General features: G+C 42.9%; 1 protein-coding gene across 9 annotated transcripts in view; it reads left to right on the plus strand.

The window, feature by feature from the left end:
* Positions 1 to 26,811, plus strand: part of Sox5 (SRY-box transcription factor 5) — a 385,023-nt gene that overhangs the window by 146,752 nt on the left and 211,460 nt on the right. For 8 of the 9 annotated variants that reach the window (XM_038318752.1, XM_038318754.1, XM_038318747.1 and 5 more), the window contains one exon: positions 25,726 to 25,812. In XM_038318752.1, coding sequence (XP_038174680.1) covers positions 25,726 to 25,812 — 87 coding nt within the window. Of the gene's footprint in view, positions 1 to 10,370; positions 10,523 to 25,725; positions 25,813 to 26,811 lie in introns of those variants that run through there. The other variant, XM_038318755.1, reaches the window with a different exon arrangement.

Here is a 26,811-nt window from a genome sequence, read left to right on the forward strand (position 1 = left end):
GATTGCTGGTGGATGTGGAAAACCCAGCCCACTGTGGGCGGTACCACTCTTGGGCAAGCAAAAGCCAACTGAGGAAACAGCCTTGGGGAGGAAGCCAATAAGCAGTATGTCTCCATGGCCTTTGATTCAGTTCCTGCCTTCTGATTCTGGCCTTGAATTCTAACCTTGGCTCTTCCCGGTGATGGACTACACACACAGGAAGCTGAAACAAACCCAAACTCCCCTGGTTGCTTTTGGCCATGGTGTCTTATCACAGCAATAGAAAGCCAAACTAAGACAGACACACTGTCAATTACAGTAACTATGTATACACATATGTCTACATACATACGTGTAAGTCCAGTGCTTTAGACTACATGTTTGTGAAATAGGTAACACTGGAGTTCATTTACAAAAGCTTTGCCAAAGATCAATCACCTTGCGCAGAAAGTTGAAATAATCAGCCCTCGTGCACTAAAATGCAGGCTCGCATTGTTTCCTTGTGATACATTAGCTCAAACTATGAGAATTTAGCTTCATGATAAGGGCTGGGAACAGCTTGCAGCGAGGTATGATTCTCTTACAGGCATGCATGCTCAAATCTACTATCCTCTTACTAGCACATAGCTTTAATTTAAAATGCTCACACTAAGCAAGATCATTTTTAAATATGTGTCTTCGTACTTTTTAAAAATGTGTTTGGCCATTTGAATGTGCTTGCTGGCACATCCCACAGAAGAGCCTTGTGAATCTGAGAAGCGTCTGTCTGCGTTACTCCAGTTAGGCAGAGCGGAGTCAGCTGATTTACTGGACTCAGATGTGTTAGCTCTAAGCTCGTTGCTTTCTTGCAGTAATTGTTCTTCAGCTTTTACGGCCAGTGTGGCCATAGCAGAGAGCAAAGAATCCATATCTCTCAAAATAGTTCTTGTGAGTCTCCCATGGAGTGACCATATTGCAGTAATGTTATGTGAGAAGTTATGGATATCACTACTGCATATTTGGAGGCACAAGCATTTATCACTGGAAGCCGTTGTGGAAAGTTTACCCTAGGAGGTGGCTGCTATTGGGTGCGGCGAGGTCATATGCACTACCTATCAACCGAGAGCCATTTCACTCAGCAAGATAACGAGGGGGTTTTGTTGTTCTTGCTTTTTGCAATAGTCGGATTTACTGAGGTAGATTGTGGTCTCTTTGGGCCATTTGGATTGGAGACTTCTCGCTTGCCTCTCTGCTCAGTGGGGGCAGAGGAGACACCTGTTTCTGGTCTTTCTTACACCGTAAAGATGTGTTCCTTTGAACTGAAGACTTCTCAGTTAAGATGTGTGCCCATTTATTCTTGCTCTCTCTCTTTCTTATCCCCAACTTTGGGGATATGATGTCTACCTCTTGCTCACTGCGTAAGGTCAGTTCAGGCCCACAACCCTTGCTACCGTGGGGCAAGGGTGGACCCTTTTCTATCATACATAGAAAGCCATAGCCAGCATAGGCCAGTCTAACAAAATATAGCATATGTATTTAATAGCTTTTTGTCACCTAGCACCCATCAGAATCAAGTTCCAAAGTCCGAGGGTAAGCCACCCATTTTCATAGACAGGTTCAATAAGACAGGAATAATCTTGGGAGACACGATGAGGGCATGAGCGCTTGACCGAACAGTGACAGGCTGAGAAGCCCAGCAAGATCCCAAGTTCAGATTATTTTTGACCCTTCTGTGCAGGCTTCTTTATTTCAAAGTGCGGGGAAAGATCGTTTCTAGCACAGGAATCTTATGATCTACAACCAAGGAAGTGTGACCAGAGATTTATAGCTAACGTTCACACCAAATGGCAGGAGAGTTTGAGCAAAAATCTTAGCTTCTATCACTGGCTTCAGGGAAAAGATGTTTTTGTTCCTAACACCCGCCTTTCAGAAGAGAGAATTTAAATTTAATGGAGAAGAGGCGTGGTTAGGGCAAGAGCAAGTTTCCTTCTGAAGACTTGGTTTGCTTGTGTTGTGTTCTGGGTCCCCGCTCCGTGAAGGACAGGGCCTCAGCAGTCTGGTGATACCTACCACAGAGAGCCATGTTGCTTCCTCTCTGTAGCTGTTAGGCTTCTTCCAGGCCCCATAGCCGGAGCCTTCTGGAATAGGTTTCCTGACTTTCGCTGCCTGTTTCAAGCCCTACACACATGCTCCTTCTTTAGGAACTTTATTTATTTTATTTATCTATTTATTTCTGGGCCAGGCCTTGGTCTTCATCTGCCTTTCACCAATTTGTCCCTTTCACCCCCTGTCTTCGTTCACACCCACGCACCTCTCAGTTTTACAATTGGGAACCTAAGACTTGTGGGGGATTTTGTTTGCTTGTTTGTTTTTTTTCTTTGTCCTCTGGTGTTAATGGCCTCACTTTCTGCCCAAAACTTGTTTAGGAAGTGGGAGCAACCATACTGAAATAAATTCTTTCTTCTTTAGATATGCACATCAAAGCAGATGTACACATAAGATAGCATCGAATACACGAAGTGACTTGTGAACCAAGATTAGATTCTATACTCTGTGAGATGGTCAGGGTTACACTGAGAAAATCCTTAGGCACAAGCCACAAAGAGGAGCATAGGTCTGATGTGCGAGTCCCCTCTGTATGCTGTGAATACCATTGGTCAATAAAGGAATTGACTTGGCCTCATAGGATAGAACAGAGCTAGGCGGGAAAACTAAACTGAATGCTGGGAAAAAGGAGGGGAAGTCAGAGAGGAGCCACCACTGGAGACAGATACACTGAAACTTTGCTGGTAGGCCACGACCTCATGGTGATGCACAGATTAATGGAGATGGGTTAAATTAAGATGTAAGAGTTAGCCAATAAGAAGTTAGAACTAATGGCCCAAGAAGTGATTTAAATAATATAGTTTCTGTGTGATTATTTCTGTGTGATTATTTCCTGGCCAAGCAGCCAGGAAATGAACAAGTGGCCTCCTTACTACATAGGTCATTGTCATTTGGTCTGTTCTTTAACACATCCCACATGGTACTATCTTCTATATATGAGGTTGTTGATTTTGTTGATTGTGTTTTTTGGTGTGTGAAAAGTTTGTGCTTTTCAACATGAAACTCACTCCCTAGAACAAGGAGAGGCTTGACTGTGTGGGGCTTACAGGACTTGAGGCCAGAGGAGAAGTTGTCCCATACCTTGTATTATGATCAACTCAGCCATCAGGAACCATCCACATGGACAAACAGAATCATTGACCCATGTAAAAATGAGTATTTCCCCCTTTTGTTTTAATGTTATTTTCAGATGATCATAGCTGAATTTAAAGGTGCTAAACAATTGCATAATGTGATTCCACTGCAAAAGAATGAAAAAGGTTTTATTTTATTTAACTAAAGCAAATAAGTTAATTGTTAATCTCTTATACAGTTCAAAATTGCATATAGGTAGATGTAAGTTTGATAAGTTTAGGAAGAAATGATACAGTTGTATGTGCATGTGTTTACAGATTTGGTGATAAATCGCATGTTTTGATTATTGATATTCTATTATAACTTTTTGAGGATTGTTGCATCCATAAAGAGTTGGAATTAATTCAAAATGTGGAAATTAGGAAAATGTGGACTGAGGGTTGTTTGAAAGACTGAAGGAAGAATGTGACTTCTGTCCCCATTCCCTGTATCTTATGGTATTCTCATAGCTTTCTCTCAGAGTACAATTAATTAGATGTAACCAGAGTGCCCATGTACTGATTAAGACGTTGTTCCTTTGATGCCTGGCATCCATGGCATAATTAACAAACGTGGGTAAAATTATTTATCACCTCCCATCCTCTAATTGTGGAGGTCTTTCCATCACCATGGATGACATCTGAGTCATCTGTCAACTTGAGTCACCTTAGAGCAAAGTGAGTCACTAAGCGTTGGTAGAACATGCATCGGCCCACGCAATGCAGGATTCATTGCTCCTCACAGAGGCTCAAGCCAGCCTAGGAAGTGAAAGTGTGTAGCAGACAGCACACATTCAAGCTCCTGCCGCCTATACTTTAATGTCCAAAAACAGCAAATGACATAGTGACTAAGAAGATGCATAGACTTAAGGAAGTTGGGTAGAATTGAGTGGAAGGAAGGGAAGGGATGGCATGCTTGTATTGTGTCACTGTAAGGCTTTTCTCAAAAGGGGGGATATGAGTTAAGATAGGAAAACAATCACAGGTTTGCAGAAGAGAGTATTTGGGGAGCACAAAAAAGGGGTGCTGAGGCAGCAACCCAGTGGAGTGTGAAAATGGCCACACTGACCAGTGTATGATGGGGAAAATAGTTCAAGATGAGCCTGGAGAAATATACCCATGAAGCTCTGGGCCTCGAAAAAGGGTTGGGTTTCATTATAAAGTCAAATAATCAGAATCCTGGAAATCTCAAAAGTAGCTCACTCAAAAGAGCGAGGATGATAGGGATATGTTTGCTTTTTCTGATGAGTGACACATTCATTGTCAGAGAATGTGGATCCTGGTTTAGGGAACAGTCTGTGGAACTCCGTAGATGTGGCTCTGAAAACTGGATCAAGCTATCTAAGCCTCCCTTTCCTCTTAAATTGGTAATTGCGGCAATAGTACCTATCTCATAGAGTTGTTCTGAGACAGAATGAAACCTTTCTATGAATTTTATAATCCTACTTGGTCCATAAATAAATAATAAGTATTACTAGTATCAATATTGTTATATTCAAAGTAAGCAAAAGAAAACAGTTTCTAAAGTGGATCATAATACACATTCTTGCTAAGAGAGCAGTCATTTAATTGACCCAAGGTGACCATCTTGCTACCTAGCGTTTGTCCCCGCAAACATGCTGTGGGTATTTCTTTTCTGGGAAGCACAATATTATTTGCATATACACAGAGAGGGTGAGACTTTAAATTCTTCCCATGTTCACAGAGCCTCCCTGTTAAAACCCTCCTTTAACAATCATGAATTCAGATTACAAATGCATCTTACAAGAGGATACCCCAAAATTCCCTTGAGTAGTTAATTGGTTATTTGTGCTTAAGTTGTACTTCCCATTTCCCTGACTAGGCAGAGCAACACTCCAGGGCTTCAGTTTTTGCTTCATAGAACATGACTTGGAAAACAAGACTTAGTGTGGTTCATGATAGGTTGGGTGCAGATCCCCGTGGCTTGGGGAAGTGTCAGCGTGGAATCTGTCATCTACCTTTGTCTCCTCACTCTCCAAGGCTAGTTTCTTGGAAGACAAAGCCTTAACAGTCTGTCAGGACTTCAGAACACAGTCTGTGTTTGCGCTTCAGGTATCTGTTTAGAATAACTTCAATATTCTGTCCTTTTGGAAGTTAGAATTTTGGTGGACAGTTAAAACATTAGAGATGTTATTTGTACATGCTAGTCTGTCATGTTCCAAAACCTGGTTGAAGCTTCTCCCATGGGCTAATTCTATAGTAACTATCATTAAACTGTTAACAGTGGGGGCTAGAAAGGTGGCTCAGTCGTTAAACACATGGGCTGCTCTTACAGAGAGGACATGGGTTTCACTTCTAGTACCCATGTTGGGTGGCTCACAATGGCCTCTATTTGCAGCTTTAGATCTGATGTTCTCTCCTGGCTTCTGTGGCACCTACAGTCACACGTGCACATACTCACAGGAAGAAACAAACAGCACATAATTTTTAAAAAATCTTGATAAATGTACAAAATGACCATTTCTGTTATACCATTACTTTTCCTAGTTACTGACAATTTTCTTGCCATTTTGCCAGTGATATGGCCCAAGTGGAGGCTCCAATCTGCTTCAAAACCCACATATTTAAACCCACAAATGGCTGTGTGAGTCACTGTTCTAAAAAACAGAGGAAGTCAGGAAATGCCATCCTCACACTTGTGTTCACAGTGGCTGTGGAAGTCCATGGTGACCGTGGTGACGTAGTGACAGAGGTGACGGAAGGTCTCATGAGCAAGGGAACACCCCGAAAGCATTGCTCCACTGAACAGCAGCTAACTGCACCCCTGGTGAAAGACATCCCTCAAGGCCCCTTATCACTCCCCAGCTTCACAACTCAGAAGTGGTGTGGTTCCTTTCTCTGTACAGCATCACCCCATTGCATCAATCGCCCAAATCAGTCAACCACCTGCCCATGGCATTCCCACTGTTCTTCTCAACTCTTTAGTGTCTCACGGTGCACTTTAGGTTTAGTGTGGACTTTTATGCCACTTATATTAATGCTACCCCCAAATTCTTCCAATATTTTCATGTCCCCCAAACCCCTCTGATCACTCAAAACTCAACTTATTTTCATCCTTTTAAAGAGATTGACGAAGTCTCTAGTGGACGTTGGGTAAGGACAAGGGGCTAAACAGAATTAGAAGTTATGCTCTTTGGAAGAGATCCTGTTTTGCCTTTTGTACCACCATTGGATTAGTGAACCAAATATGAGCACTCACAGATATATGTCAGGAAATCTGAAAAGAGGGTTTATTTTTTAGGTGAAAAAAAAAGATTTTATTCTTGAAACCTTCATCTCAAACTAAATGGATGTTACGGAAACACATAGATGAATTCAGAATTTCCACTACTCATCTAAACTTGTGAGTTATAGATATAATATTAGATATATATTATATTATATATCTTATATATATTATAAGAGTAATCATTCTGCTACTTTAGCATTGCAATCAATAAGCATAGTAAGGGCTCAATAAATGAAAAGTCACTACAATCCAGGCCATGACAACTCATAAAAATTCTGCCACCATAAATGTACTGGACAAAGTTCACACTCTCGCTCGCTGTCTGAACTGTTCCTTGGGATCTATTTGATTGTTAAATTACTCGGTTTTTAAAATTGTTTTTACTAACAAAATAAAGGGGTTCGTTGCGCTATTGTTCTGTGTGGATAGAGCCTGCGCGGCGCCAGTCTGCCTCTTTTCCTGCACTCTAGCACCCTCTCTCCATTGCTGTCGTCATGCCAACCTCCTTTTAGCATCCATGTGTGAGAGACGGCCCGCGGTGTTTGACTTTCTGTCTGGAATCTTTTTTTTTCTTGCCTTGATACCCTTTAGGCCCACCCATGCAGTAGCAAATGGTAAAGTCTCCCTGGCTGTAAAGAGGAATAATGCAGGATTTACATACTGGCCTGGTTCGAGTGAGAAGTGCCCCTCATAGGCTCAGGTAACTGAGCGGGAGGACTCTAGTGGCTGGCCGTCTTAGTAGAGATTAAGGAAACTGTAGAAATAAGGCCTTGCTGGAGGAAGATTATCACTGGGAGCTGGATCTGAGAGCTTGGAGCCACACTTACATCACATTCTCTCTCTGCTTTCTGCACGGGGTTGAAGACGTGATCTCTCGGGTCCTGCTCCAATCGCCTGCTGCCATGCCGACCTCACTGTTGTTGACTCTCGCTCTAGAAACTTAAGCCTAGTTAAAGTGTTTCTTCCTGGACTTGCTTCTGACTGTGGTGCTTTATCACAGCTCCGGAAAAGTCACTAACACACGCACAAACACATGTTTGCTTCTGACCATGGTGTTTTATCACTAACATATGCATGAACACACATACGAGCTCGCACACCCATCACCCCTTCACCTGTCTGTATATGATGGGGAACTAGGTTGCCACCCATCTTCCCTGTTCTATAATGGTTGCTGTAAAGAAGGTGGAGTATGGATGTATTTAAAGTCATGACTTATTTCCTGTAGGTACGCACCCAGAAGAAGGTATCACTGGTGCACATGGTGGTTCTATTTTTAATTTCTTTTCAGATCTCCATATTGTTTTTCATAATGAAGGCTCAGAACTTTGTTGTTCTATAGTATGATGGAGGAGAGTTATCTGTCTATGTTTCTTTCATTGGTTAATTAATAAAGAAAACTGCCTTGGCCCTTTAAGAGACAGAAAATTAGGTAGGTGGAGTAGACAGAACAGAATTGTGGGAACAAGGAAGTAGAGTTGGGGAGACGCTTCAGGCAGTCGCCATAGTGAGTCTCCATGCTGCTGCTCTCCGAGATGGACGCAGGTTAAGATCTCTCCTGGTAAGCCACACCTCGTGGTGCTACCCAGATTACTAAATATGGGTTAAAAAAAGATACGATAATTAGCCAATAAGAGGCTAAAACTATGGGCCAGACAGTGTTTAAAAGAATACAGTTTCCGTGTAATTATTTCGGGTGTAAAGCTAGCCGGTGGCCGGGTGGCGGGACGCAGCCCCGCCGCTTCACACTACAATAGTGCCCAGTGGAATCTTACCCACGCCATTGCCGATACCTGGGATGCCTTACATTTGGGGAATAGCTCATCATGGGTTTGCATTTCTGTGACGCCAGGAAGTGTTGCACGACTTTCCCTGCTCTGAGACTTTGTCTGTATGTCAGAGACAGAGAAATACCTTGGCCGCGTCTGCTTTTAAAGCTTTGTTTATTTTTTTTACATGTATGAGTGTTTGCCTGCGTATAAATATGTCCATGTACCATGTGAACCCTTAGTGCCTTTGCGGGTCAGAAAAGCAAGCGAGTGGTGAGGAGAAAGGATGAATAGTTAGAGGCATCTGTGAGCCAGCGTGGGGGTGCTGGGATCAGAACTCGCGTCTTCCCAAGAACAGCCAGTGCTCTTCCCTCCAGGGCCCTCTCTCCAGCCCTGACCTTTGCCCACTTCTTGATCTGGTTTTATGTTTCATGTTATTAATCGCATTGGTTCTTTATAAAACCTTGGGTGAAAAGTTTGGTTTATAGATAGGTTTCCCAACTTGTCGGTTCCCTTATTTATTTATTTTTTGTTTATTTTTATCGATTGCTTCCTTTGCTGTGACAGAGCTTTTTGTTTTCTGCAATCCTACTCATTTCCAATTTTTTGAGATTTGGGGGTGACTTTGAGGAAAATGACTCCCAAGGTCAGTGCCAAGGAGCTTGTTGTGTTTAGATTTTTATACTTTTGTGTTGATTTTTGTGTTTCTTGTAGGATAAAAATCTAATTGCAGACCTTGGGTACAAACAAACCACCAGTCTCTGCATCAGCATCCATTGGAGCGATCACCTTTGTCTCACAGTGGCCTTTTGCTTGTCGAATCTGAGCTGTCCGTGTAGACTTTGTTTTGAGGGTTTTATATTTTGTTTCATTTTCTATGTATTTTGTGTATAGCAAGTTGATAATCATAGACGTATAATGTAACTTTAATTTGGGAATGACAATGATTCCAGATCATTTCTCAGAATTGCTTTGTCTTATTTTCAGTTCTATTTGAATTTGGGGACTATCCTTCCTATTTGTATAAAGAACGCTAGTGAGTGTTTCTTTTAATTAGGGATTGCAATGAGTCCATACATTTTCTCAGTATCTTGGACCCCTTAACAATATTAATCTTCCCTTTCATGAACATAAAGTAACTTTCCATTCACCGTGTCTTCTTGAGCTTCCTTCATCAGTATTTTGTAGTTTCAGTGTAAAACTTAAGAATCTGCATTAATCATTTTAATGATAAATAACCTCGGTGAAGAATATTAGATTACCTCTACAAGATCTGCATGGGTTAGGATTTAAAGGCAACGACTAAGATATCAAAACCTGCCAACTCTATCCCAGCCACTGATAGCCCTTCATCTCTTCATGTCTGCCATTCTGCTTATTGGCGTGGAACTACCCAGTCGCTAACGTCCGGTGTAGATATCTAGGAACGGCTCTTGACAGCCCGTTTCTGTAGTTTGTCTAGAGACAAGTGGTGAGATATACTGGGAAAGCGCAGGTCCCCTGAGCTTAAATGGAGACACTCACTCTGGCAAAGGCAGAAGACAGGCTCCTGGGTAGGTTGACAGGAACGCCTCACATTTGGGTGCTACCATGAGCAGCCAAATCGCAGAACCGTCACATTCCTGGTACACTGAGGCGCTTCAGACAGCCGATTAGTGTAAGCGGTGTTTTGGAAAACCATCGACAGTTAGCTACTGTTCTTTCAAACACTGTTTTGTGGCTCTGACAGAAACTTGGTTTAACTTACAGAGGGAGAGGGAGAGACAAAAGAGAGATGTCGTGTGAATTGCCCAGCGGAGAGGGGCAGAGCCCCTCATTTACGCGTCGAGCGTGACATGGTATTAACCTTCCTGATGGACGTACGTGATACAGTGACATGTCAGTGGAGGGGGGCGGGGGCGTGACACTGCACCTGGACGGGGATGAAACAGTTGCCTGAATACTGCTCTATTATTGCAGTTTGCAAACCTTGAGTAAACTCAGTCAGCGGTTGTGTAATTGGTTATTCAATCCCGACCCTTGTTCACAGCTCAAAGCCAGGAACACTGAGACCTGTTGCCAATTTGACTGAATATAGTGACTGTACTCGGCCGGGGCCGAATACTGGAGCCAGGCCTTTTCCTGTGGGCCGGTTTCCACCATGTCTGAGGCTGGCTCGGTGACAGTAGGTCTTTTGTTGTGCGAGCCTGGCTGCTGCTCCCCTTCTTTGCAGAAATGTCTAACAGCTACACAAATAAAGAAGATAGGAGAAGGGAGCCAGTGTAGCAGATCTCTGAGGAAGCCTGGTGCAGTTCTCAGCTCTCCCGCCGCCCTTCTTTCTGTGGGAGGTAGGTGGGGGAGCCGGCTTAAGTAAATTCAGGGGAGGACACAGAATCCGCGTCTAGAAAACAAGTGAACCTTCGTCGTCCCCGGTGGAACATGATATGTGTGGAGACATTGCATGTATAACTGGATGCACGAGCATGGTTTTATGGAGAAGGCGTGTTTACCTTTCCTCTTTTCTCCTTTGAGAATCTGTGAGCGAAGAAGGTGGGTTTTGCTTAGCCCTCCGTTATGCCTGAAAGATATAGTGTGTTTACAAACCTGTTATATATTTAACTTCGTGAAGCAGGCACCACACTGTTCTGGCTGTGCACACTGGACTCTGGCCAGTAGACTAACCACTCACTGACTCAAGTCTAGTAAACTCAGGGAAAAGCCAGCAGTCTCTGATTCGAATATCTGAGCTGCATAATGCCCCGTCCTCTTAGACAAAGGACTTCGTGAAGGAATCTCTGCGAGATTTGTGCTGCATTTGTCAGTTAGATGAGATGGTCTGAGAGGCCCGAGTCCCATCCCTGATCAACCATGCTTCTGTGGTGATGCCGCTTCTGCATGCGGGCTGGGACAGCTCACCAAGTGTGTGTTCACAAAGCAGAGCCAAGAGCACAATGCTAAAGAGACACACACTAATGCATTCTGAAACAGAGTATTTTGTAGAGGTTGTGTGAGTGTGTGTGTGTATCTGTATCAAATCTCTTGATACCTCCTCCTGGTTCTACCCCTCACACCCAAAATGTATAAATACACACACTCACACTCATATACACACTCGTACACACACTCTCACACACGCACACATCTGTGCCTGCTCCCACCCCCACACACACTGACTGAGACTTCAGCCAGCAGTGTCACAGTTCATTTGGGACTGTCTACCACGAGTGGCCTTAGCACTTTGAGGTACAGTCATAGCCTTGATCTGTAAAGGTTTCGTTTTAACTAACTGAGTAGCCTCCTGGGAGGAGTTGCTGGGAGCTCCCCCTATGTTGGGCTCAATACAGGTGAAAACGGTTTGGAGGGCGAGAAGACAGTGTGACCTGTGGGGAGGAAGATGAGGCACAGAAACCAGAAGGAGGTGGTTCTGATGCCAAGCAGCGACTAAAGGAGAGAAGCAAATTGGTGGTATAAAAAATTAATCCTTAAAATGAGACCAACTATTGTAATGCAAACATTAAAAACAGAGGGAACAGTTAGCTGGAAATACGAGAGGGGAGGACCATGGAAATTCCAGCAGAAGCCTTTAATGGAAAAATACACCCGGCCATCTCATTATATGAGCCTTCCTGGGAGCCAAGTACCATGAGTGTCATTATAAAAGTGGTATTATAAAAATTGATTATAATCAAGCTTAATGTATTTAGGTTTAATAAAGGCATTATTCAGCAGTACTGAGTATCATGGTATAATAGGGGCTCCTTAGCATTAGCTCCGTGCTAAGTATCGCATCTCACAATGTTGCCAGTTAGAGGTCTTTACTTCCTAATGGGAAAATAGGAAGTTGGGTCAGCGATGGGAAGGTCGCAGAGTTGGGCCCCAGCCTCATTAACCTTGGAAAATATAGTTCTGTGTGCGACTTGCCATCATAAGCTCTCCAATGCTTCCCTACTTTATCATACAGTATATGGCAAACAGATGTCCCCTCTAAGCCACTGTCCGTAATTTCTGAAATTGTCGGTGTCCATCTAGAAGCCTGGAGCTGCTGGGGAGGAGTGGCTGCTTCAGATGCCTCGTTAGTTTCTTGTAGGTGAGAGACAGGCATGTTGAAACCATCTGGGGACTGCCCGAGAGCGGAACACCTAACTAGAATCCACAGAGTGAAGGATAAACTTTTTCCTTCTTATTTTTACCCCTCAGGGCTCTGGTTTCTGATGGTTGTGTTGTTAACACCAACAACAGAAGGGATGAAATTCCTACAATAACAAGATTTTCAATTAAACTCAGATCAAGTGTCCTTCTGGATGTGCTGGATTCGGGTCATCTGTGGCTTGATTTGCACTGAACTTTTTATATTTCGGGATTTGGCATTGTGGATGCTGTTATAAGCTAAACAATTTGCAGAGAAAATAAAGAGAGGGAGAGAAACAAATGGACTGTAATAATAGACTAAGGCTGGCTGCATGGTAGGAAAACCCATTAGATTATGAAATGCCCGCGTTAGTGAAATCTGCAGTTTTTTCTTGAGGAACCCAGCGCTTTCACTACCCCAAATTTCTCTTTTTCAGAGGCTTCCTTAAAACAGTGGGGCCTTCCTCCTTCTCTGTGGAGGAACCCTTTTATTATTTATTTATTTGTTTGTTTGTTTGTTTTTATTATGTATACAGTATTCTTCCTGCAGGCCTCATTACAGATGGTTTTGAGCCACCATGTGTTTGCTGGGAATTGAACTCAGGACCTTTGGAAGAGCAGGCAATACTCTTAACCGCTGAGCCATCTCTCCAGCCCCAGAGGAACCCTTTTATAAGCACGAAAACACATACTTTAAATGGAGAACCTATTATCTAGGCTTGATCCGGTCACAGAATCCAGATCAGTCTCAGTTAGGACAAAGCTGAAGTGGCAAACTTCCTTGTTTATTGTATCAAAGATCTTACATTGAAAAATTCACCTTGTGCCGTTTATGCTGACTTGTTTGTGTGTTTGTGGTTCTTGAGACAGCGTCTCACTATGATGTCCAAGCCCCTATCCCAGGGGATTAGCTACTCCACAGAGAGGATCCAGCGTCTAGACGCCTCTGAGTTTCCACCACGTGAAACTCAAGCATCCGTGCTTTGCGCCATTCCCAAGCATAAAGGCTTGTTGCCTTCTCATCCCTAGCTCATATTAACTGCTCTTCAACTTGTTGGTTTGTCCATCCCTTTGAAATATAATACTCATCTTTTCTTAAACTGGTAATTGCTGATGATTCAATTTTTATTTATTTATGTCCTTAGACTGTTTTAAAGGATTCTTTCTGCCCTTTAACACATTTATTCCTGTGGAGTGGTGAATTGTGTGGCAAGTTGTGTGGCCTCTTCCTCACCCACACCAGACCCCCCTCCATTTATTATGAGGGGTAGAATTAAAATCCGGTGTAACTATTGCAGGTCAGTTATCCTGAATACTTGTGTGTATAATTTATCCAGGTGACATGTAGCTATGCGTTGTTGTCTTTACCATTGATCTCGTATACAAAAGTCAGCTAGATAACTCTTGGCTTGTTCCTGGCAGGAAAAGCCATGACAGAAGCAGACCATGGGACAGCACTCCTCTTCTGCGCCGTCCCCCCCAGCATTTAAACACTCTCAAGTGTCCCCCCCAGTGTCTCCCTCCAGTCATTGCATGGGGACCGTGATTCGCTCGATGACATTGACCAATGTTCTTTTAAGATCACATGAGGGATAATCGTTTAAGTGTGGCTGACCCATGGAAACCCATGTCAGTTATGTTCAGAGGCGGGTGGACTGAGTGGTTTATTTTCTGCCACAAGCTGATGCCCAGGGTTAATAACTTGTGGTCTCTCCATCTCCCAGGGGGCTTTGCCTAGAGACTTCTGAATGAAGAGGACTTCCTTTAGTTCATATTTCTTGAATTTCTCAAGTTACCTATGTCATTCTTTGACTGGACTTTGAAGCTACCTTGCTTCATTTTCTACCATTCAGAGCCATGGTCTTATTATCTCAGGGATTCTTTGTCTCTTTGTCATTTACATTAACATCTGTACATCCGGTACACAGGTGACGCATTCTGTTCAAACATTTTGAATGAATGTGTGTGTCTAGTGCGTGGCTCCGTAGTTCATGAGCCTTCGTTTCAAACTTTTAAATGGAAAGTTTATCATAATCTACCAGTAAAACACTGTGCTCACGCCCTCCCACTGTGAAATAGTTTAGGACAATTTGGGCTGCTTAGAGCTCCTCATTGTATTTCTCCTCGATGTGTCCTCATGTCATGTAGTCGTTAACACAAATCCACTGGACCACGTCTGGATATTTTTGGTTCACATTGTCTAATCATTGCTGAAATGACAATGTGGCATTTGTTCTGTCCCTTCACCTTCGAAAGAACTCAGAAGCTTCTGTTCTTTCAAATCTTACTCACTTCTGAAAGGTTTTCAAGTTTCCAAAGTCCGACCGAATGGGATGTTTTCCACCCGTCTCTTCAACTCTGATTCCGTGTTTATTTGTCAAAATGAATGGTGAAAAGTTCAGGTTCCTGGTCCTCAACCAAGACACATAAAACTGAAGACTTTGATGGCCCTTAAATGTTGCCATTTTGCAACCCACTCCCCATTAGAGATGAGATGCTAGGTCCCAGAACCCATTTGGAGTCTGACTGGCACTGGGAATCTGCTCAGTGCTGGAAGGAAGCAGCAAGGAAGATGTGCTTTTTTGAAGGAATTCCCCACATTTATTATCCATATGCATCATTTAGTTAACTTGCTGTTGCTACTGTATGCAGATTACTTTCTGATTACAGCAGGATGAGAAGTCATCCAGTTTCTTAGAAATTGTTGTCTAGTAGAATTTTATATCTTGGATCTAATTTGTAATGATTAAATTATATAGGAAATCTTACCAAAAGTACCCTATTCACACTCCTGTTTACTCTTCATTGGTTGAGTAGTTAAAGGAGGCCGTTGTCCCTCAGTCTGGACCAGCAGATGAGATTCTAGGAGAGCAACTCAGTGACGTGGTATAGCATTTGGGGAAAAAGGTCAGATTTGATTATCTGTCTATGGGCCACAGTCTTACTGTCCTATAAGAGACTGAGTTCCTTGAGGGGTCAAGGCTATGTCTTGGGTGCTCATCACAGTGCTACTCTGGGACCTGATTGGTTATTGTTAGATACATGGGTAAAGGAATACTATGTGAAGATTTTCTGTCTGTGCGCGCGCGCGCGCGCGCGCGCGCACACACACACACACAATATGTATACTATATGTGAATCATGCAAAAGACAGAGAAGAGCATGGGTAAATATATGTATGAAGCATATTGTCATTTTCATAAAGTTCGCGTCTCACTTAGGATATAGAATGCATTAAAAACAAAGATGATAGTTGTGAACAAACATTCCATTTTGATAGGGTTAGGGTTAGGGTTAGGGTTAGGGTTAGGGTTTAGGGTTAGGGTTAGGGTTAGGGTTAGGGTTAGGGTTAGGGGTTAGGGTTAGGGTTAGGGTTAGGGTTAGGGTTAGGGTTAGGGTTAGGGGTTAGGGTTAGGGTTTAGGGTTTAGGGTTAGGGTTAGGGTTAGGGTTAGGGTTAGGGGTTAGGGTTAGGGTTAGGGGTTAGGGTTAGGGTTAGGGTTAGGGTTAGGGTTAGGGTTAGAAAAAAAAAAAAAAAAAAAAACATTCCATTTTGAATTTAATGTATGGATAGATGGGTTGCAAATGCCTAATTTTAACCCCCCTTCCACATTCACCAATAAGTGGATCAATGACTCTGGTGATGTCATAAAGTAAAAACTATGCCAATCTCTTTTGCTTTTTTCTATTTATCTTGATTTTGGTTTTTCTTTTACATTTTAATTTCTTTCCATGTTTAATTCTTTATCTTGTCCCTTCTTTGATGAAAATGATTTTAAAAAAATTTCCTAAATGAATTTTATGTTTTTACTTATTTTTTCCTATTCTACTTTTTTTGCATGGTGTCAGAGAATATTACAGTTAACATAGCAGCACACTTTTCTTTAGCTGGAATTACGTCTAAGCCTGGTAACATTAAATCATCCATTGCAAATGGATGTACTGTATTGTGTCTTCTGAATTTGGGTTCGTGGTGCTTCAACCTCTGTCTGAATTTGCTTTAGTTCTTATCTACAAGGGTACAACATTCTGTCCTATTTCTAAGGCTGCAGACTAGTAAAGTATGTTAAGTGATTTTTCTAGACACTTTTTGTCTTTCATTTCTGTTCTCCTCCAGCCACATGCACAATTTAGAGCAACTGCACAATTCTGCAAATGTGATTGTGAAGGATGGATCCCAGCATGTTCTAAATGTCTAGTAAATGAATGATTGTATGAATTTGCCCTCTGCAGTTGGATGGTCATGTGGGTCATCGTCCGAATACATGCATAGTCAGTGTCTAAAATGTGTCCGTAGACATGTATAACTCACGTTTCATCTCAGCCTGTAAGCTGTGAGCACCACACAGGGTTCACAGGTGCAATGAGACCTTCATAGTCTCCTCCTCAGGAAGCTGCAAAGTGCCGTAATGATCCTGCCTGGACTCTCCCACTTTACACGCTAATAGTCTTCTGAGATGAAAACTCCACTTGTTTTAAATACGTTTGGTTCTCAAATACCTTATGCTATAATTCTGCAGATCTTATGGTGCTTTTTATTTATGATTCCATCATGAATACACAATAGAGAAAATGCTAAATCAAGCAGAATATACAAAAATGAAAACTTTTCTAATTTATCTCTGACCAGATAGTTGTTTGATAGTTGGAAGAGAGAAATAAGAGAAAATCCCTCCTAAGAACTGTTGGGGCTTTTATAGAGTAGCTGCTGTGTGTGCACAGTGCCCACATCTTTCCTCCTGGGTTTCTATCACATTGTTTGGACTTTCTGCTCTTCCCTCCTAGCATCACTGGCTTCCTCCTGCTCTCTGGTCCATGCTCCCTCACTGAATCTTTGGCTCCAAATAGACCGTGTTCATCACTTTATAATGTTCATCGTTTTATGACAGGGTCTTCCTCTCTCATTTTTATTAAAAGTTAAAATGAGTTTCCTCTGTGGAGATGGGAGATATTGGTGTGAGTTAACCATTACGGTGGATGTGAATGGAGATCGGGGTGAATATGGATGGAGATTGGGGTGAGTTAGCCATGATGGTGGATGTGGATGGAGATTGGGGTGAGTTGGCCATGATGGTGGATGTGGATGGAGACTGGGGTGAATATGAATGGAGATTGGGGTGAATATGAATGGAGATTGGGGTGAGTTGGCCATGATGGTGGATGTGGATGGAGATTGGGGTGAGTTGGCCACGATGGTGGATGTGGATGGAGATTGGGGTGAGTTGGCCATGATGGTAGAGGGGTTTCAGCGCCAGTGAATAAAAACAACAAGCATTGCTGTTGGTGGGTAGCCTTTTAACTTCCCCGTCTCACTGACTTTTACAAACCTTCAGATAATGTCGGCAACCCTGAGGATCTTGGGAATGGCAGCTGTCTAGAGGAAATAGGAAACAAAGACTAGCTGAGTCTCTTTGTCTGTGCTGTTTGGAAACCTCACATACGTTAACCTGTGAATGAATATTTCCTCCCTCCTTGCCAATGTGTGCATTTCATTATTATAGAGAGTGAAAAGTAACAGCGATAGTCCTCATCATAGAAGTACACATGGCTACAGCTAGTACAGAGTAATTATGGCTGAATGATGGGTGATGTGTATATGTATGTGTATGTATGTATGTATGTACATATGCATGTGTGTATATAGTGTTTTGTATGTGATTGTGTATATATGTATATGCGTACATGTGGTTTTGCATGCATATATGCACATACATGTATGTTCACGCATGTATGTGCATATATGTATGCATGTATTTCTGCATTTATGTGTCTGTGTGTATATATATGTATCTGTATATGTGTGTGTTTATGCATGTGTGTGTACATATGTGTCTTATATATGTGTGTTTGTGTATGTGTGTGTATGTTTCTGTGTGTTTTGTGTCTGTGTATATATGTATCTGTATATGTGTGTACTTCTACATGTGTATTTTTATGTATCTGTATGTGTGTGTTCTTGTATATGTGTGTGTATGTTTCTGTGTCTTGTTTCTGTGTATATATGTGTGTGTTTCTGTGTGTGTGTCTGTGTAGAGCTACCCAAAGAAGTAGCTCTTTTGGATAGTTTTAAACTGACTTGTAGCGTAACACTGCTTGCCACTTTTAAGTGGTACTAAGTGCCAGCCCTATTTAAACCCTTTGCGTCCCTTAGTTTTCACAGCGAACGTGAGATAAGGGTGGTCATTATCCTGTTTTCAGGTGAGTAGCTTGAAGCAGCAAGAGGGTAAATTACTTGCCAAAGAGCAATAAACCAGTAAGAGATGGAGTCAGGTTTTATGACATTAAATCATTATTTCTCCTTTTATATCTAGCAGTAAAAAGACAAAGAGTTTTTGTACTATAGGAATTATCCTCTGCAACTCCCCGCTGGAAAGCTGCCTCCCAGAGCTTGCAGTGTTCTCGGTGGGGTCGAGTAATAAAACAGCCACATGGTCATGTCTGCAGGCTACACAGGGCATGTTATCTTCCGATGGAGGTGAATGAAGGGGCCATCAATTCCATTGCTCATTCTTTAAGCCTACGGACATGTAAGGAGAACATAGCAGAGTGGACTTGAGAAGGTCCGTGATCTACAACTTGGGAAGTGGAAGGAGGATGATCAGAAATTCATGTCAGATGGACTAAATGAAACGAATCACGCACACACACAAACACAGAGTGGCCAGTTGAGAACACAGTGGTTTTCAACCTTCCTAATGCTGTGACCCTCTATATAGTTCCTGATGTCGTGGTTGCTCCCAACCATAAAATTATTTTCATTGCTACTTCATAACTATAATTTTTACTACTGTTTGAATCCTAATGTAAATAAATAGAAGTCAGAAGTTACCGAAGGAGAGCCACAGTCTGAGAAGCACTGCTTATCAGCAGACACTGTTCACCCTGAGAACCTGAATTTAGCTTCTAGCACCCTTGTCAGTGGGCAGCTCAGCCGCTTGCCTGTAATTCTAGCTCTGGGGATCCAATGCCCTCTCCTGGCCTCAGCAAGCACCTCCGTGTATGTTGCAGGGACTCACAGACACATACACATTAATAAAAATGAAGTCTATCAAAACATTTACATACATCAGCCTTGCAAGGAATAAATAAGGGTTATAGATATATAGCAATGATAGCATATTAATTGTGACATATTTAATTATGCACAGAAAATTACTCTTCTAGCTGGGCAATGGTGGTGCACACCTTTAATCCCAGCACTCAGAAGGCAGAGGCAGGCAGATCTCTGTGAGTTCGAGGCCAGCCTGGTCTACAGGAGCTAGTTGCTGGAGAACTAAGACTTTTACACAGAGAAACCCCACATCAAAAAACAGCAACAGCAATAATGCTCTTCTAAAATGTGATGCAAATTTGGATATAATGAACAAATATGTCCAATTTTACAGTCAGCACAACAAGAAAACATAAGCCTATCACAGTAACTCCCCAGTCCCTGGAACTGATTGTATATTATTCTTTTCAAAAGTTGCCTTGTGAAAGCCATTTATAGTCTATTAGAAAGTTCTTAATAACTTTCAAGTGGAAGCAAGCATGTGCGTTGTCAATACGGACACAAAAGCCTTTCCAGACCTTAGGTCACTTGACGATAATTACATATAAAAGTGAGGCCAGCGTGTTCTGGGTGCTGTGGAGCACCAGCTGTGAGTTCATGGTTTGTGGGGACATGCGGGAACTTTAAAAGATCCAAGAACTTGACATTGGTAGCCCAGCTGCAGTGATGGGCAGGTTCAGGCTTGGGAGGGTCCTCTGATCTCATGCACACAGGGCTTTTCTTGTATGTAAGAACTTACTGCTTACCTGTGTCATGTAACAGTTGTCCACACGTACCGCCTGTACATTATCGTGCTGTCCTTCTGAAGTGACTTCCTATTGATGTCATTGGCAGGTCTGCCTCAGTCCTCCCCTCCCAAGTCTGTAGTGATGGCCTTGACTTGTATAATTAAACAGCAGCGCAATGAGCTGGAGCTGCGCTGATTTGCACATTTGCCTCTGCTCTGCAGTTCTTGCGGGTTTTCAGTGGGCCCCTGCGAGAGTGAATGGGAGTCCCGTCCTAACAGAGTTACTGAGTCCACGGTGACAGTTCTAATAGTGTCACCTGCCACCTGATCCTGAAGGCGGAAAAGGAAAGGAACGAAAATTCCACTCTTTCAAATGCTTAGCCTTTTAGCAGAGAGATTGTGCTGGAATGCGGGTGCGATTCACACAACAGACTGTTTGCTTAGGCACATGCATTCCACCCCAGGACCACAAAATACGAGGCAGAACTTGCAATGCAGCTGTGTGGCGTGCTGAAGAGAACCCTAGGCGGGGAATGCATGGTGCTTGCTGCAGCTCCTGACTTGAGGTTTAATTAGGTGCATGAGTTTTGAGCAAATATTTGAAACTTGATAATCTATTGTGTTTCAGGCTATAAATGAAGACTTTGGACTAGGCTGGTTTAAGTCATACTGAGTAATAATAGCCATAGCCCCACTCTGGTTTCCTTGGTAAAGAATTTAAACGCTGCATAATCCATAACTTCTTTGGCAGTCTTAGTCCCTAAAGATGTCTAACTCCTGAGGAAAAGGGTTCCACCTTCGTCACGTGCAAATTAGATTTATGTGATAATGGGACATTTGTTTAGTTTTATATCACCAAAGCATGTATGTTCAGTTTCTATCTGACCAATGGCTTCTATAAAATGCTGATCTAAATGATAGAGAAAGGCCATTGTTAGTCTTAAGATTCAGCTGCTGGCTTATCGACCCATGTGTTTACTTCATGATTTGAGAAACAATTGGCATGTTTGAAATTCAGTTACATCATTATTCTTCCCAAAGTGTGATGCCCTTGCTACATGTGTTCACCAGCACAAGTCAAGAATAGTGCCCTCCAGTCGAAGCAACAAGACTAAAGTGTAAACAGTGGTAGAATTGCCCACTTCCTGGGGTTTTGTTTAAAAAGTCAAATATCGTGCGTACATACATTTTACTTGTTCATTTGTTCAATGTGCCCTGCCACTGTAGCTCAGAAGAGATTGAAGCAGAAAAATACCCTCCATACATCCAAAGCACAACCCCGAGGTTGTGTGTAAGCTACTGCGCTGGCATGAATGTGCTTCATTCTTGGCACGGACGGCTTGCTGGAGAATTACAATATGTTGGCATTGGTCTCCAGGTCTCATTGTTCCAGCCCGGGGAGTCAGTCTTAAGAGGGTTTGGCACCAGAGGGAAACGGAGAGAGAGAGAGTTACAGTGAACGAGCAGGCCCTAAAGAGGCAGGATGCTGCCGTTGCCGTAACAATGGCTGGCATTCTCAGGGGTTCTCTGGTGGGGATTGCCATAGGCAGCCATGTGAGGAAGCCAATGTTAGCCAGAGAGAAGAGAAAAACCAGCCAGTATGTCTAACGGCTGCGGATGGCGGAAAGAAGCAGAAGTGATTTCATAGACCCACTTAATGTGCGGGCAGACGATGGCCGTTTCTTAGGCTCTAATGTTCCGTGGCTTACTTTTTCACATTTATTTTATATTATTTTAACATGCATGTGTTAGTTTTCTTCTAAAAAGACAAACCTTTGAAGGAAGAGCCCTGGATTCATAGACTATCTGATTTGGGCAAAGTTGAGTGTTCTCAGCTACAACATGAAACAGAATAACTATGCACATACTGCTGTCAAAGGTATCTTGACTGACAGGGCTCTTCGAGCTAAGACACTGACAGACCCACTATTGACTCTAACCATGACTGTATTTGAGGGAATAGTGAGTTTTGAGGGTAACCGTGAAACCAGAGCTTAGGAGAATGAAGTCCTCAGTGTTTTAAGATAAGAAATGCACACCAGGCATGGGGGCGCACGCCTTTAATTTCAGGGCTGGGGAGGCAGAGGCAGGCGGATCTTTGCAAGTCAGAGCCAGCCTGGTCTATACAGTGAGACCCTATCCAATAAATAAATAAATAAACCAAGCAAACAAACAAAAACCATGCAGAAAAAGAATAGACCAGAACTTGGAAGCTTACTAACACTGCAAAGAGTCACAAACCATACTCACAGCATCCAACTCAACTCTGTGCCTTTAAAAGTGAACCTCCTTTTGAAAGCTAAATATTGCACATTGCGCAGCTCTAACTTTTCACACCATAAATAGTGAGTGGTACTCACAGAGCCGTGGTAGACACTCCTGTACTGAATTCACACTTGAGAAAACAGGTGGTTGTAAATATTGGGATTTTGCCATTTTGTCTTTTCCATTTCTAGTCATAGATTTCCTTACTGTTCTCTGAGAAGCTCCATCACTCTGGAGGGCACCCGACTGTCCCCATGACTGGACGCCATCCCGTAGCATGACTGTAGGAACGGCCTGTGAGGGCATGAGACCATGACAGGAAGTGCACTGTGGGAAGTAGACTCGCCGGCCCTATTTATGAGACAGAAATTCAGGCAGCGAGCTGAAAGCAAAGGCTGAGTGTACAGACCCCACCCCTCACAGCTACTCCAGGTAGCTGCTGTCATAAGACAGGTGACAATCTGGTTTGCTTCTCACTCATAGCCCAGGAGTCTTCTGGTTTATAAGTAAAAAAGGTAATTTAATTGTCCATACTCATAGGATCTTTTAAACCATTCAGTGCAAACTCCATAGTGCAAAATCATATAATTAGATTAAGTTCTGATGCTAATGAGAGCTTTCAAAAAAAATCTAGCCTTTAATCCCATAGTTAATACTCATGCAAACACATTATTCTGTAAAGTTTAACTTATTCTTTTCAATTTTTACTTATTGGAGTTTCGAGTGGCCCCTGGAACCTGGAGCTCCCCCACAGAGGAAGTGAGGGTGTGTCTGTCTGTGTGAGCATGTGTGTACGTGACTGAAACCGCAGGCTGAGATTTGCATTTAGCTTCACAGTGGCCGAGTCCTGTGTTTCCCTAAGCTTTGGTTCCTTAACGGGTGAATATCAGTCCTTACCTGCCATGAGAAGTTTGCCATGCCACACGGAAGCGGCTTTTTCTGCTGCTCAGAACTTAGCTTTCAAAATGGGAGCTTTCTCATCTCATGACTGTGCATAAGGGATATTAGGAAAAGAACGGAACCCTACCTAAGACCTTACTGTTTCTAATTTCACACGTGCTCAGACTTCTGGTGACTTTGGAGTAAATGAGAGGACAGACGGAAAAACAGTTGTGCAGTCCAAAGACAGAGGCCACTCAGTGTAGATATTTGGATCCTTAGTCATCCCTGGATGTGACAGCCCTGAGTTAGATGTATTTCTGATTTTCCATTTTTACAAACACTTCCCTCCCTCCCTCTCTCTCTCCCTCCCTCTCTCCCTTCATCTCTCCATCCATCCCTCCCTCCATCCATCCCTTCATCCTTCCATCCCTCCCTCCTGTATGCTAAGAGTCAATTTGAACCAGCTCTCTGAAAGCCTTATATCTTAAGGCTTGTTAATAAGGAGGCCAAGAATGTTCTGCAGGTTTCACAAATCTAGCTGCTGTTTCTTTAACTCTGCAACTTAGACAGAAGACTTCTGTCCCTTCATGAGGCGGCGAAAGTAGATATTTTGTCTAGCTGCAAGGGAAAGGCATTGCCAGGGACCTGGCAGACAATAGCCTTAAAAGTAAAAAGGTCTCTTTCTGGAGCAGGGAGGCGCAGGGGCCATTGTTAGTCCACAGTGGATTTCTATTGCTGCATTCCTGCTCTGCAGAGGTTTGTTAGCTTTTAATGACTGACAGTAAAGAACTCTCTTACAAATACCATACTGGCCATGCCCTGTTTACACGCTACTCAGACAATTTTTTTTTGAGCTCTGAATAAAGAAACAGTGGTGTTTGTTTGACCTACTCTGATAAGGTTTAAGAACTGATTTTCCCAGTGCTCCCTGGGAATGTAGACACACTGAAGTTTAGTGCAGAAGGGTTTTCCACTCGCTTTAAACATCACGATGCAAGTGGAAGCACCAACTACAGCACAGTCTGCACTCTGGCTGCCTAGCGCGTCGCTATTGTCGGGCTACACATTTTAGGGAAATGTACAAGGAAGTTCATTCCTTCATTATGAAAATTAGAAATGGGTATTTCGTAACAAAGAGAAATATATATTTTAGCCACGTAGCATGCATGGTACATATACCTATATATGGACAGGATTTAAAACAAGAACTGTTATCTTTTGCCATTTAAATTCCACCTATCATTTTCAATATCTTAGAAATCTTCTGTACTTAACTTCTGCCTCACTGAAACCCCCAGGACAGGCGGTCTCTCTGATAAGTTAGCAAGTCATCCCTTTCTGTTCCTCCTGGGGCGGGGGGGGGGCAATAATCATTGCAACAAACAGAGATGCGTGATGGTGCAGACAGCAACATGTGTCTAAGACGCAGGATAACGGGTGTAGCGCTGTCACTTAGATGAGACACGGAGCACCCAGGGCACACTCACCTCTGGGAGTATGAATGCTGGTGTTGTTTCCTGACTGAGTCCAAGGCTGACTGTAGACCTGAAATGTTTGTCACTGTAGGCACTGGCACTGTATCCCGCCAGACGCTGACAGGAACGAACGTACAGCTCCATTGTGGACCTGAGTCTAATGTGCAGTGCTTTTATTACAGCTGTATTTACTTATAGCGAAGGCTCAGGACAAAAGGGGAGGGCCGAGCCAGGGATCTACAAACACAAACCACGCTCTGTAACTCGTGACCTTGCTCTCGAAAATGTGTCCATCCTGTCCCAACCGGGGGCATTTGCAAAAAGCGTGATCCAAATCTGAACTGAGCAAATAATGCATTTCCATTAGAGACATCACTCGCTTCACCCGATTTGGCCATCTTTGAACAGCGCCTTTTATGTCAACCTTTTTGTTTGTTTGTTTGTTTGCTTTTTATTTTTTCCAGTGTTCACTGTGTACGCACAAAACTTGCCACGGCGCGGTGGTTGCCACCACACAATGTTACACATATTATAAAGTGCACGGCATTGTAAACACACAGAGGGACGTAATTACATGCAGCAGGTTTAAGGGCTAATTCTTTGCCTTTTTTTTTTACTCCGCATTTTATCAACATAATTATTTTGTGACTACAGACTAACACTCTGAAATTGACAAGCATCCATTATAGCAAGAATTTGTCCACCAAATTTAAAACAATGAGCTGTGGGTTCACACAAGCCCATTATCATAAAGAATTAGCATGGCTTTGTTCTGCAAGGGGAAAAAGCTAATGATTTCGAAACAGCAGGTGACCAAACATTCTCTCTTCTCTCTCTCTCTCTCTCTCTCTCTCTCTCTCTCTCTCTCTCTTAACTCCCTGTTATCAGTTTGTTGATGAAGTCATTATGAACTGGGGCCAGGACCGCAATAGCCTTATTCTTAGCAGACAGGTTTTCATGAGCCCGCTGCAAAGAGTGCTGCCTGTTTGCTTATAGCTATCTTTTATTTTTTTTTCTTTACTTAGATACTCCCAGTATTGAAAAGCTGCTCTCGAAGGACTGGAAAGACAAGCTCCTGGCCATGGGATCAGGGAACTTCGGAGAAATAAAAGGTAGGAAGTATGTGCTGCTTTGATCTAGAATGCTCAGAAATGAAGCTGCTGTTTGTAAGGCTTAGCGTTTCTGGAACAGTTCTGTCCCGCACCCTCTGCTTCCTGCACGCTCCCCGGTGGGCCTTCCTTCTAGCTGCAAGCAGACCCATTCTCTCTGGTGTTCTCCATGCACTGTGTAGGATCAAGGATGGGGTTTTGGTTTTCTTGTCTTAACAGCACAAAGCCACTCTCTCTGTGGCTTTACTCTCCTTCTCCTCCTCTTTGACTTGCACGACTTATTTCAAAGGTAAGAATGCATCAACAGCATGGTGAGGTTAGAAATAACGGTTTATATTCTATGTCTGGAATATGCATACTTAGAGTAGACAGCTGGAGCCCATCACGATGAGCAAGCAGACGAAGTGCAAGGGTGTTTCCAGTCTGTGTCTACCACATTATCTTTGAGCTTATTGGAGTCAGTAATTACAACTAATAAAAGCTCTCTGTGGACTTCAGAAAACATTGAATATTCATATCTTAACAAACTTCCAGTAACAAGGGAGCAGATTTAATTTTCTCATGTAGAAATGGAAGCAGATGACCCTTTCAGCTAGTTCTAAAGCAGCACTTCTCAGAGTATGGGGCAGCCCACTGCACCCTGTTGCTGCCAGCGTGGTACTTATAGTCCTAAATTCTAAAGCAATATTCACTTTGAGAATGTCAAGATGCACGCCGGGCGGTGGTGGCGCACGCCTTTAATCCCAGCACTCGGGAGGCAGAGGCAGGCGGATCTCTGTGAGTTCGAGGCCAGCCTGGTCTACAAGAGCTAGTTCCAGGACAGGCTCTAAAAAAGCTGCAGAGAAACCCTGTCTCGAAAAAACCAAAAAAAAAAAAAAAAGGAAAAAAAAAGAATGTCAAGATGCTCGGTCATCAACAGCATCACATCTGCTTATGAACTGTGGTGCTTATCTTCAACAGGTGCTAAAATAAAGTTCAAACATCTACCAATTAATATCAGTA

This window comes from Arvicola amphibius, chromosome 2, assembly GCF_903992535.2.
Source record: "Arvicola amphibius chromosome 2, mArvAmp1.2, whole genome shotgun sequence".
Taxonomy (NCBI): Eukaryota; Metazoa; Chordata; class Mammalia; order Rodentia; family Cricetidae; genus Arvicola; species Arvicola amphibius.